We start from the raw sequence: 12,761 nt of genomic DNA on the forward strand, positions 1-12,761 counted from the left end.
TTTCCGCTCCCGGGATTGGAATGACTCCTTACCCTCTCCTTTAAAACCCACATCCTTTCGTCTTTCCCTCTCCTTCCCTCTTTCCTGACGAAGCAACCATTGGTTGTGAAAGCTAATATTTTGTGTGTATATTTGTGTCTATCGACGTGCCAGCGCTTTCGTTTGGTAAGTCACATCATCTTTGTTTTTAGATATATTTTTCCCATGTGGAATGTTTCCCTCGGGAAAATGGTGTGCTGCCTGTGGAAGCATAGAGGGACATGATGGGGACAGGATAGGGCTGCTAAGTGCAGTGTTGGGAGTCTGTGCTTGGGGAGAGCAGGGGGGGTGAAAAGTAGAGAAGGGGAAGACAAGGAGGTGTGTTACTTGGATAGAAGACATGTGGTGGATTGGAAGCAAGGAAGGGGATAGGTCCACCCAGTTGCTGAACATGCTGCACAGCACAAAGTGCTTCACTTTGATGACAGCTTGACAGCCAACACCATCTGGATTCTTCCTGCCAACACCAGCTTTTTTGAATTATGCAGGTGGAAACTCTCCCTACAACATAGCCTTTGTTCCCACAATCCCCTTGGCCCCAACTTTTCGTAGTCTCTGTCCCTCATGTAAGTATCCACCTCCCTGCTCCCACTACAGTGCTGCTTGTCTCCCCTCCCCCCCCCCCCCCCCCCTCCTCCTCCAGAACAGCCTCCCAGCTCTGGATCTAGTAGTCCTATCCTGTCCCCACCACATCCCTGCACTCTCCCACAGGCAGCACTGCATCCACCCCCACCCTGCTATACCTCCCCTTCCCCAGCCCATGCTTCCTCCTTACCCCCAAAACCACACCAGACACATTCACTGCAATTGAGGTCCAGTGGGCAGACACAGTGACCATGTGTGTGTGAGTTGTGCTTGTGTGAATGTATGTGTATTTTTCTATTTAGAAGTAGTACTTTTCTCCAAAAAGCGTAAATGTTTAGCAGTCTTTGTCACTGTGCCTGCATGTGACTCAACACCACCTCTGTATCGTGCATAGCAATCCACCTTTTCCAGATTGTTATTATTTTTACAGTTCTGGTACATATTGAAATCCCTGCACCACAGTATCATTGCACAGGTTTAGAGGAGCCAAAAAAAAAAAAAAAAAAAAAAAAAGCAGCACTTCCAGTATGGTCAGACAAATCTGAATGATGATGAACGAAGGGGCATACCATCTCTCTGTGAAGAACTGTGAATTACAAAAGAAGTGGAGGTTCTGGTACTCAAAGACCAGTGTATCACTGTTGAGACAATATCATAAAAAAATGACAATCAGTCCTAGATCAATTTTAAACATGTTGCACACATTTTGCACCTGACAAAGTTTGCCACCTCTTAGGTTCTGCAACTGCTCTTACCCATTCAAAAAGCACACTGAACTGAGTCAGGAGCAAGAATGTTGAAGATGTATCAGTCTCAATCAAGGTGCCTAAGCACCATGGATGAGTGCTGGGTGTTTCACTGTGACACCAAGACAAAGGAACAAAGTAAGCAGTGGAATCATGGATTTGACCCCACCAAGAAAGACAAAGACCCTACTGTTATTGGGCAAGATGATGCTGAGTGTTTCTGGGACTGCCGTGGTGAGGTATTGGCAGATTAGGCTTGTAAGAGGCAAACCACTACAGATGCATACTGTCTGAATCACTTGATGAGGTTATGGGTGGCTGTTAAGATGAAGCATCATGGCAAGCCAAGCTGTCCATGGGGCTGCTTTTGCTCCGAGACAGAGCCCTAGCTCATTCTGCTCAGGGTACAGTCACATATGCTGATTCTTTGGGCTATAAAATGTTGCTTTATCCCCCCTCTACGCCAATCCATGTTCTGCTGATGCAGCACCCAGTGACTTCATCTTCTTTCCTTGGACAAAGAAATAAGAATCCACTGTGTGGCAGACATTTCCAGAATGATAATATGATTTTCAAGGTGAAACATTTCCTGGACAGCCAAAATGCAGACTTTTACAATCCGGGTCTTGGCCAAGTCATTCATCAGTGGGTATATTGTTGCTTTGAAATATGAGTATGCGGGGATGAACCACTACCATCACCAAGTTTTATGGCTGCATCTTGATTTTTTCATTGTGATAAATAAAACTTTGTGATTCGTGAAATTTTCCTGCGTAAAGAGTATTCGACGAAGTTTCAGATTTTGAAGCTTGGTAACATCGACTTCTTACCACAATATTTCAGCTGACAACTATTCAGCCATCTTCAGGTGAGTGTTTTGCACTGGAGATTGCTAGATCTCTTTGCTAACTTTGTACCAAAAATTGGTGCAGAGATGCATGCATCAAGGCAGCCACTACATGAGCAGCTTCTGTCAAGTTTCGTGCCATCTTCATATATTGCCCCATCTGTGGCACATAGACGCATGCGTAATGGTGACACTCTCTTGTAGAATGCACACTCGTGGAGTTGAAATTCAGATGCCAAAATTAATAAAGTCAACTATCGCTAAACATGTCATTGATCATAAAATGTTTTGTTACTAAGAAATTAAAGAAATCACCAGGTCTCATGCCTTAGCCAGTATAAAGCCACTATCACTATTAATAAGGTCTTGTGCTAAACGTGTTTCCACCAATTCCTAAATAATTGAATCCCAGAAGAATTTAATTGAGACCAAGATTTCTGTGGAAAAATAAGCCATGAACCTGTCCTGTGGAGATACACTGCTCAGCTATGGCTGACTTACTTGGCTGTGGAAGGCATGTGTGTCAGTGATGTTCAGTGCATCTTTCATGACCCAGTAAGTCAGCCATAGGTGAGCATTGTATCTCCACAGGACGGTCCAAGGAAATCTTGACCTCAACAAGATCCTTCTGGGATTCTGTTATTAAGGAATTTGTGGAAATACATTTATTGCAAGATCTTATTAATCGTGATGGTGGCTTTCACCTGGCTAAGGTGTGAGACCCAGTGATTGCTTTAATTTCTTCAGAAACAAAACATTTTATGACCAACGACACATCACGTAATAGTTAATTTTGTTAATATTGAAATTTTGACATCTGAATGTTGGCTCCATGAGTGCACATTCTGACAGAGAATGTGCATGTACTATCACCACTATGCACATGTCTGTGTGGCATAGATGGGCCAATATTCGGAGAGGATGTGCATGTCCACATAGGTCACTCATGCAGCGGCTGCCTTTGTGCATGCGTCTCCAGGTCTGTTTTTTATATAAAGATAGTGATGTGATCTAGCAATCTCCAGTGCAAAACATTCACCTGAAGATGGCTGAATGGTTGTCAGCTGAAATATCATGATGGGAAGTTGACATTATCCATCTGCAAACCCGAAACTTCGTGGAATACATAAAACTAATTTTTTATAAGAATCCTATTGGGCGGGGAAAAGAAATAGTTTTTTAATGATGAAGCCTGTTCTGTTGTCAGTTAATTAGTTTTTTGTTGTTTTTTTTATCATAATTGTGAGCCTGACTATGATGTGGAATGATTCAGTATGTGGCCAATTGCAAGTAAAGAACTAGTTCAACTGAAATGAACTTAGGGACTTCAGTGGCCATTGGAGGATTATATGTCAATCAGATGACATTTGAATAATTGGAAGAAAACAGTTTGCTGTCAATAATAACACACTGTAATTATTTTATGCATTATTGCATCTCTTACCTTGCTATGTGCAAATGAAATGTGTTAAGTATGGAGGCTAAGCATGCTGTGTAGCTCCGAACATAGAGTGAGAAATGACATCTCTCTCCTATAATCCATGATGATGAAGCTTATGACTATACATGTTAAATTGACATCTATCCAAAAAATAACATACCACTAGTTACCTACAGTTCACTGTCTGTGGTGCATAGTCCCACAATAAAAGTATTAGACATTCATTTTTAGATTTCCAACATACATTCTTATTCCAACTTTAACATACAAACATTCGCACAGACTTGGCAATATTTGTGTCTTTTTTTTTAACTGATCACTTGATGTTACAGCAAGTATTATTATATTATAGCAGCTTCATTTTTTTCTGTTACAGGACAAAATGAGGATGGTGGTGGATCAGCTCAGACCCTGTCAGTCTGGTCAGAAGCTCAGTCAGGTAATTGATAATTTTTTTGGAGGTGATGCTTGTGTTGCCCCCCCCCCCCCCCCTTTTTATACACATATGTTCCTTAAAAACAATCAGCATTACAATAGAATGAAACGGGGCCTAGAGGTTGGGAAATGAGTGAGAGGAGGAAGGGAGGCTGGGGAATGGAGGAGGCATCCTAACTTGAGAAAGTGTGCAGGATAAGTGCACTCAGTGAAAATTTAACAACTCTGTGATGTAGATGAATAGGGGGTTGCTGGATTATTAGACAAGTACTGAACAATGCTAGCGAGCAACAAGTGGTTCACCAAGCAGTGGTAGAAAACATTCTTAGACCAACTAAAAGGGGCTTAGCGTGTGTGAAATATGATTTTTGTACTGTAGTGTGCACATGGAAATAATGAATAGTAACAGCTGAAAATTTGTCAGTAACTTGTAAAACAGGATAAGCAGGTGGATTAACAGATGTTGAATTTTGCACCATCTTCCACTACACTGGACAACCAATGCAGTTAAAGTATTTGCTGCTTACATAATTCATATGAATACTTGTGCTTGTTTTCTTGAAGACTTCATTGCCCCGGATACCTACATTAAACTGGGTATATGAATATAAATTGTTGTGTTTGAAGTGGCAGCAATCCTGCTTTCTCGTGAACCAAAGCTTTTCTATCCTACTCAGATGTAGGGAGATTCAAAGCTCTTGATCACATGTACAAGTAGTGACATGGAAACCAGGGGAACAAACAGGCAGTTGTATGTGGTCAGTAACAACAGAGGTCACATAGTGAATGGCTTACCAGAAGCAATTTCGAGAACACAGTGGAGGTTGTTACAAAATGTGATAAATCTGCGCAGAGAATATTCTAAATCAAGAAACATAAAGAGACAAGGTTGAGCTCTGGATGATCATATGGCATGGGTCTGTGAGTTAACTTGATAGCTATCTAACCCAAGGATATATGACTGCATGTCTGTACCAATATTTGGGCTGTATTTGGAATCTGAATCACTGTCAAATACAAAAGAGGAAAGGAACCAATAGTCATTTTGAAAGTCTACTATTACATACTCTATCTGATGAAAAGCATCTGGACACCCTTACGTTATGTGGAATGGGCTTCTAGATGTCATCAAAGGTAGACCCAGAAGTATGAAATGAGGTGGGGAGTACTATGTTGTGAATAGAGAAACAGTAACAGCAGAATGGGTCGCTCAGGAGAGCTCAGTGACTTAAGGGGCTCCGGAACGCCCTATACTTGCAATGTTAAAATAACGCTTATAAATTACATCTTTCCTCACAAAGTATTTGAGGTAGGAAGTTGAACTTTTTACAGATTATTTATTGGAATATGGGCTACAACTTAACACATGGATTTTACAAAATTTTAGTTCAGTTATTAAAGATGATTTTTTTTCAATTGTAATAAAAATTCACAACATTTTTTTGCAATTTTTATTTATACATTCAAAAATATACAGTTTTTTGGAAAAAGGCTGTGTTAAATTATGCAGAAGGTACTGTGTAACATTTACTGAAAGTTTGAAACAAATATGTTTGGAAGATCCTTAGAAAACATGTAATTAGTATGAGAAAATAAAAGTTTTGGGAATCGAGCGACAAAGATTGGATTAACTTTTTAGTGCATTCCAGGTCCATAGGATGGATTATCTTCATCCTCTGCAAACTCCTCCTCCAACTTCCTCTTGTTCCTCCTCCTGTTTACTCTTGCTTGTGTTTCTAGACTCTTTACAGCCTTGTCTGCAGCCCGAAGGCGTCCCTTGTCTAAAGCAAGCATCGCTCGTTGTTGTGTTCGTAGATTTTGCTACCATTTTCTTCAGTTGCAGTTACTGCAACACTGTTCCAAAAGGTGGTCATGTATGAACACTTATCACATTTCAGTTGTATTTCACTAGCAAGTCCTACGTGCTTTATTATGGAGAGTTCCAGACCAACTTCACTACAATGAATACATCTTACACAGTTTGAAAAAATTCCTTTGAGAACCGACATATCAAATATTTCATTCACATCCGATTCACCCATAAAACATTCATAGTTTTCGCTCATTGAACCAAGCTTCTTCTGTGAAGTATTTTCTTTCCCACTTTGACTGCTATGGGCAGGTGTACTTGAGAGGTTAGGTTCACTCACTTGGTTATCGTCTTTATTGTTTACAGTAATAACACATACCTTTGGCTTTCCAACATTTCTCCTTTTCTTAAAAGCCTTCAGAGGATTTCTAATAACTTTACTTTTATTCATTATTATACTTCAACAAAACAGAGACTAAAGAAACAGAATTAATTACGAATATTTTCGAGATAACGACAGAGTAAATAAACATGAAACAATCGACAATCACACCAGCGATATATATTGAATCATCACAGGTTAGCCACAACACATACTTTATCTCACATCACTAAAATGTACCTGATGAACACGGACGTTAATAATAACACCATTTGACAGCAGTTTAACAGCGCCACAGTGGGTCACGCCCATGTAGGACACATTTCAAAAAAAATTTAAAAATAGTTGTAGTCTTCGGAATTGAATAAATTATATATCTATTAAAAGGTAATAGTCTGCAGATTCAGAAAACGCAAAAAAGTAAAAATTGAACTTTTCATGATTTTGAGCCTTTCCGGAGCCCCTTAAAATGTGAACTAGTCATTGGATATTATCTGAGTAACAAACCCATCGGGACATTTCATCCGTGACTGTTGTTGATATAACTTTGTAGTGGAAATGCGAAGGAAGAATCATAGCCAAACCAAAACCAGGCACACCTCATGTACTGATGGACAGGACCTGTCAATTATTGCAGAAAGTCACTACAAAAATCAGCAGAGGGAATTATTTATGAGTTCCAAACTGCAAAAGCAGTTAAATTAGCACAATGACTGTTCATATGGCATTAAGAAGAATCAGGTACAATGGTAAAGCAATTTCTCACAAATAACACATTTCTGTAGCCAGTGCTACATGACACTTGACTTTTTGTAAACATCAATGCCACTGGACAATGGATGACTGGAAATGAGTGATTTTGGAGTGATGAACTGTGCTATACCATGTGACAATCAAATGGAAGCATTTGGGTTTGGTGAGTGCCTAGAGAACATTACATGCCACCGTGTGCAGTGTCAACAGTACAATATAGAGGAAGTGGTATTATAGTGTGGGGCTGTTTTTCACAGTTAGAGGCTGGTCCCCTTATTGTGCTTCAGAAAATGTTCAATGTGGAAGGATATGAATACATTTTACCGCATTGTGTACTGTATGCAATAGAGGAGCAGTTCAGAGGAAATGATTGATTGTATGAACATGACTGTACACCCTGTCATAAAGCAGGATTTATGAGGCAACGGTTTATGGACAAAAACATTCCTGAAATTGATTGGACTGCCCAGAGTCCCAAACTAATCCCAGTGGAATATCTTTAGAATGAGTCAGAACATTGACTCTGCTCCAGATGCCAACAGCCACACTCAAAAGGAATGATGGTACGGTAACAAAAAGTTGTGAATAGTCACCTGCTAGTGGAAACACTACTTCCTGATGATGGAGAAGGAGGTGAGGCAGATGATCAGTGTAAGTTATGAAAAACGTTATGGGAAAACTATAGAATCAATAAACCTGTGGACCCCATCATGCAAGAAGAAATTAGGCAAATAATTTTAAGAATGAAAAAGAAATAATCTCCAGGACCAGATGGGATCCTTGCCGAAGTAATAAATAGTTACTTGTACAGACTGTACAATGAGTGTCTCTTGTAAGGAAGAGTGCCTGCACCATGGAAGAACACTGAAATTGTAATAACAAGTAAAGGGCAAGATAAGAATCCAACAATACCAAAATCCTACTGACTGATTTGTCTTTTGAATGTTCTTGGCAAGATATTTGATAAACTATTATGGAAAAGCTTACAATATCATAGATTGCTATCTGTATCAAACAAACTTCCCATCCCACTGATCAATCTTAATCTTAATGTAAGGACATCCAAAGTCCGAATCATCATCTCTGTTATTAGACATCTCTTGTAAAAGATCATTTTCAATTTCATCAAATGCTACATCCATATTGTTCTTGCAGGGTATTATCAACTTTACTGGTATCATAGAATTACTTTGGTTACTCATGTTGTCAGGTAAAGACTGAACAAACTGATTCCATAGCACAACAAGCATCACTTATTACAGAAGGGACACAAAATATATTACTGTCAAAATTATGTTTTCTATTTAGATCTCCTTTCACTTCATTCCACCAATTTTGATACAAATTTTGACTAACCACAGCTAACTGATTCCAGAATGCACATTTATCTGTGTTATCCTCAATCTAGTCTGAAACAAATTTCAAAAAGTTTTCACTTTTATTCTCTAGGTTTACAGATAACTCACCTCTACTTTTTTGATCGTTACTCCCCATGACATTAATGAAAAACTGCTTTGACTCGACTGGTATTCCATGAGTGTCATTGACATCATCACATACTCCACTTACCTTACCTGTATTCACAAATAACTCTGAAACTTCATTATTCTTAAACTCTACAAATACATGATAATCACCACCATCACCATACTCTTCCAAAATTACTTCATCAATAACATCATTAACAACACAAGTCTCATCACCATCAAAGTCACACTCCTCACTTAGATTCATTTGCAATAAGCTACCAGTCTCACACTTACCAACCTCAGTCATTTCACAGCTCTCATTCACATCTACATCAAAAATACCACCTAATTTAGATCCAATACAATCATCACCTGTTTTACATATCCCAATGATACTGTTTTCTGACCAAGAGAAAAAATCATTAGTACACACTACATCAAAACTCTCATTACTCTCACATTCTGGTTTGTAATTAGTATCTGCATTACTATAATTAAACATAGTATTCCAAAACTTTTGATCAAAACATAAATGAGAAATCTGATTTTCCTTCTGTCCAATTTCAGATACCTGTGCCACATTATTAACACCATTGTTATTGTCTAATTGTAAGTGTAAATTGGGGGTCCTGAACTACTTGTGTTTCCTCACCCCAAAACTGTGGACCTTCATTTAGGCAGAGTGCTGTTTCCCGAATAGTTGCCTCTATGATTAGTTCTGCTATTAAACTGACCATGTTCCTATTCTGCTGATGTTCAAAATTTCTGTCTCTTTTACCATGTTGACCCTGATAGAAATTACCATTATCTCTGTTTCTGTAGTTATTACCAATGTGATCTCTATCATTTCGATTATTATGGTTCATGCTCCTTTCTACTGCCCTATCCAGCCTGTCAACATATCATAAAAATTGTTCAAGGCAATCATCAGCTTTGTTTACTAAATCCCACTGCAACCTCTCTGATCATCTCCTTTTTAGTGCATCAATCAATGTCATTTCGTCAAATGGCCTGTCAAGGCGTTCTAATTTCTTGAGCTGATTCTTACAAAACTCTTTCAGTGTACCATCCCTATTCTTATAATTTGGACCTTTCAGAAATTCACTTTTAATTCTCCCTTGTTCAGCTTCCAACCAAAATTTATTTAAAAAACTTTTTTCAAAACTATGATATATCTCCCACTGACTTAAATTTATATTTACCCAAGACAGAACTTTGCCTTCAAGATGTCTTTTAACAAACTTGATCTTTTGGTCATCACTAATGCCTGACACAAAACTATCTCTACAGTGGTGTAGAAAATCCACTGGATGTAAATTGTCTGATGGAAAACTTTTGATTGGAATGTTGGACCACGCAACATCATTATTTGAATACAGATTGTTGTGAATACAGTTTTCCTGAACTGCTGAAATTTTTTGATCTAAAACATTTACATTAGTTAGTATACTGTTTTCAGCATTCAAAATTTTTTGATCTAAACTACTAAAGCTCTGTTCCATCTTTTTGCAACAGCTTTCTGTTCAACTCTGACGTCATCAACATTCTTCATTTGTTGTCCAAATTGTGCAACGAACTCATTTTCCAAAACAGTTAATTTATTTTCTAATACATCATCTTTTTCATTCACACTTTTTAATCCCTCAGACAACTCATTTTTTAGTTCCGAAGCCTGATTACTAAGTTGGGTCTATTCGGTGTTATACCCTGTCCATTAATTTTTAGGTCATTTAATTGTCCTTGTAGTGAAGTAAATTGTTCAGTTAACTGCTCATTAACTGCATGAAATTTGCTATTGTTATTTGTTTTAATTTCTGTTAGTTGATCATTAACTGCACTCAATTTTGCCAAAATCAATTTCATAACATCAGTTTTAACTGTTTCTTTGCTGCTACACTTTCACTTGTTTCAAATATGTCTGAGTTGGGTCCTACAGCTTTCACTTCTTCACCACTACACTTGTTACTCTCCATTCATTTTTCTAGCAGCAAAAATAGTTTGTGCTTATCTAATTTTTCTTATTGATGTCCTTCATCATAGTTGTAAAGTCCTCTTTCAGTTCATCTGGTCCATGGTTGTTGATAGTATCTCATCACTGTTGATACGACTTTGTTGGACAGCTCTCGGTCTTCTTTCTTAAAGTAACTGGAATTTTATATAAACTGCAAATACACAAATGATTGTCCTTTCTTCTTCTGCAACAGACAAAACTTCATTATCAGTCAACACTCACATTCCTAAACTGGTGGGGAAGGGTGGCAGACTTAAGTATGTTATAAACTGCTCTGCTCTGCCTTCATCCCCACCCATGAGATTTCATGTTGATTTTACGTCAGGGCGCTGATGACCGTGATGTCGAGCACCCACATAACGCAGATCATCATCGTCATCATCAGTCAACAGGTCCCAGCTGACACTCACACTTGTATTCTTACCCTCCCACACATCGCCATAAAGTTTCGAAAGCTTCGAGAAGCCTCAGATATACAAAAAGAAAAACTTTTTACTTATCTTCATTTTCTCTTGTTGGCTGCAGTTCTCACGTGTAGTGGTACACTCTTGAGGCTGAAATTTTGATTTTTCAGGTTCCTGTTGATCTGAATGATATGTGAAGATTTGCCTGTTTTACTCTTGAATTTCATTCTTTGTCACATTGTTCAATATCACACTGTCTTTACAATTTCCACTTCTAAAACACCCTGAAAATACATTGTTAATGTTGATTATAAATGTTAATGCCAATTATAAAAATACGTCCATCTCCATCAGAGGAATGCCCACCACTACTTACATTCTGCAGTACTCATAATATCCCAAAGGGTTTACAAATCAAAAGAGTTTACATACTTTCTTGACAAAAGAAGAATTATCACCAAGATATAACATTATTTTATAAATGAACAGAAATAAATTTAATAATTAGCATTAGATTGCATAAATAATACTAACATTTTTAAATATGTCAGATATTACAACCTATCAGAACTCCGGAGATGGGAACTTGCCCTTCAATATATCCTCTCTTCCCGTTACCCACCAGGCCTCAACCTCCGCTAATTTCAAGTTGCCGCCACTCATACCTCACCTGTCATTCAACAACGTCTTTGCCTCTGTACTTCCGCCTCGACTGACATCTCTGCCCAAACTCTTTGCCTTTACAAATGTCTGCTTGTGTCTGTGTATGTGCGGATGGATATGTGTGTGTGTGCGCGAGTGTATACCCGTCCTTTTTCCCCCCTAAGGTAAGTCTTTCCCCTCCCAGGATTGGAATGACTCCTTACCCTCTCCCTTAAAACCCACATCCTTTCATCTTTCCCTCTCCTTCCCTCTTTCCTGATGAAACAACCGTGGGTTGCGAAAGCTTGAATTTTGTGTGTGTGTTTGTTTGTGTCTCTATCAACATACCAACGCTTTCGTTTGGTAAGTTACATCATCTTTGTTAACATTCCACATGGGAAAAATATATTAAAAAAACAAAGATGACGTGACTTACCAAACGAGAAAGCGCTAGTAGATAGACACAATAAAAATCACACACACACACACACACACACACACACACACAAATTTCAAGCTTACCTTAGGGGGGAAAAGGGACAGGTATACATTCACACGCACACACATATCCGTCCGCACATACACAAACACAAGCAGACATACGTAAAGTCAAAGAGTTTGGGCAGAGATGTCAGTCGAGGTGGAAGTACAGAAGCAAAGATGTCACTGAGTGACAAGTGATGTATGAGGGGCGGCAACTTGAAATTAGCGGAGGTTGAGGCCTGGTGGGTAACAGGAAGAGAGGATATATTAAAGGGCAAGTTCCCATCTCCGGAGTTCTGATAGGTTGGTGTCAGTGGGAAGTATCCAGATAACCCGGACGGTGTAACACTGTACCAAGATGTGCTGGCTGTGCACCAAGGCATGTTTAGCCACAGGGTGATCCTCATTACCAACAAACACTGTCTGCCTGTGTCCATTCATGCGAATGGACAGTTTGTTGCTGGTCATTCCCTCATAGAAGGCTTCACAGTGTAGGCAGGTCAGTTGGTAAATCACGTGGGTGCGTTCACACGTGGCTCTGCCTTTGATCATGTACACCTTCCAGGTTACAGGACTGGAGTAGGTGGTGGTGTGAGGATGCATGGGGCAGGTTTTACACCGGGGGCGGTTACAAGGGTAGGAGCCAGAGGGTAGGGAAGGTAGTTTGGGGATTTCATAGGGATGAACCAAGAGGCTACGAAGGCTAGATAGATT

The 12,761-nt window shown here is 39.0% G+C and overlaps 1 protein-coding gene across 1 annotated transcript in view; it reads left to right on the plus strand.

Moving 5' to 3' along the window:
- Nucleotides 1–12,761, plus strand: part of LOC124605582 — a 130,617-nt gene that overhangs the window by 69,890 nt on the left and 47,966 nt on the right. The window contains exon 4 of the mRNA XM_047137364.1: nt 4,035–4,097. Within this exon, the coding sequence (XP_046993320.1) occupies nt 4,035–4,097 (63 nt within the window). The remainder of the gene's footprint in view (nt 1–4,034; nt 4,098–12,761) is intronic.

Source organism: Schistocerca americana, chromosome 3 (assembly GCF_021461395.2).
Source record: "Schistocerca americana isolate TAMUIC-IGC-003095 chromosome 3, iqSchAmer2.1, whole genome shotgun sequence".
Lineage (NCBI taxonomy): Eukaryota > Metazoa > Arthropoda > Insecta > Orthoptera > Acrididae > Schistocerca > Schistocerca americana.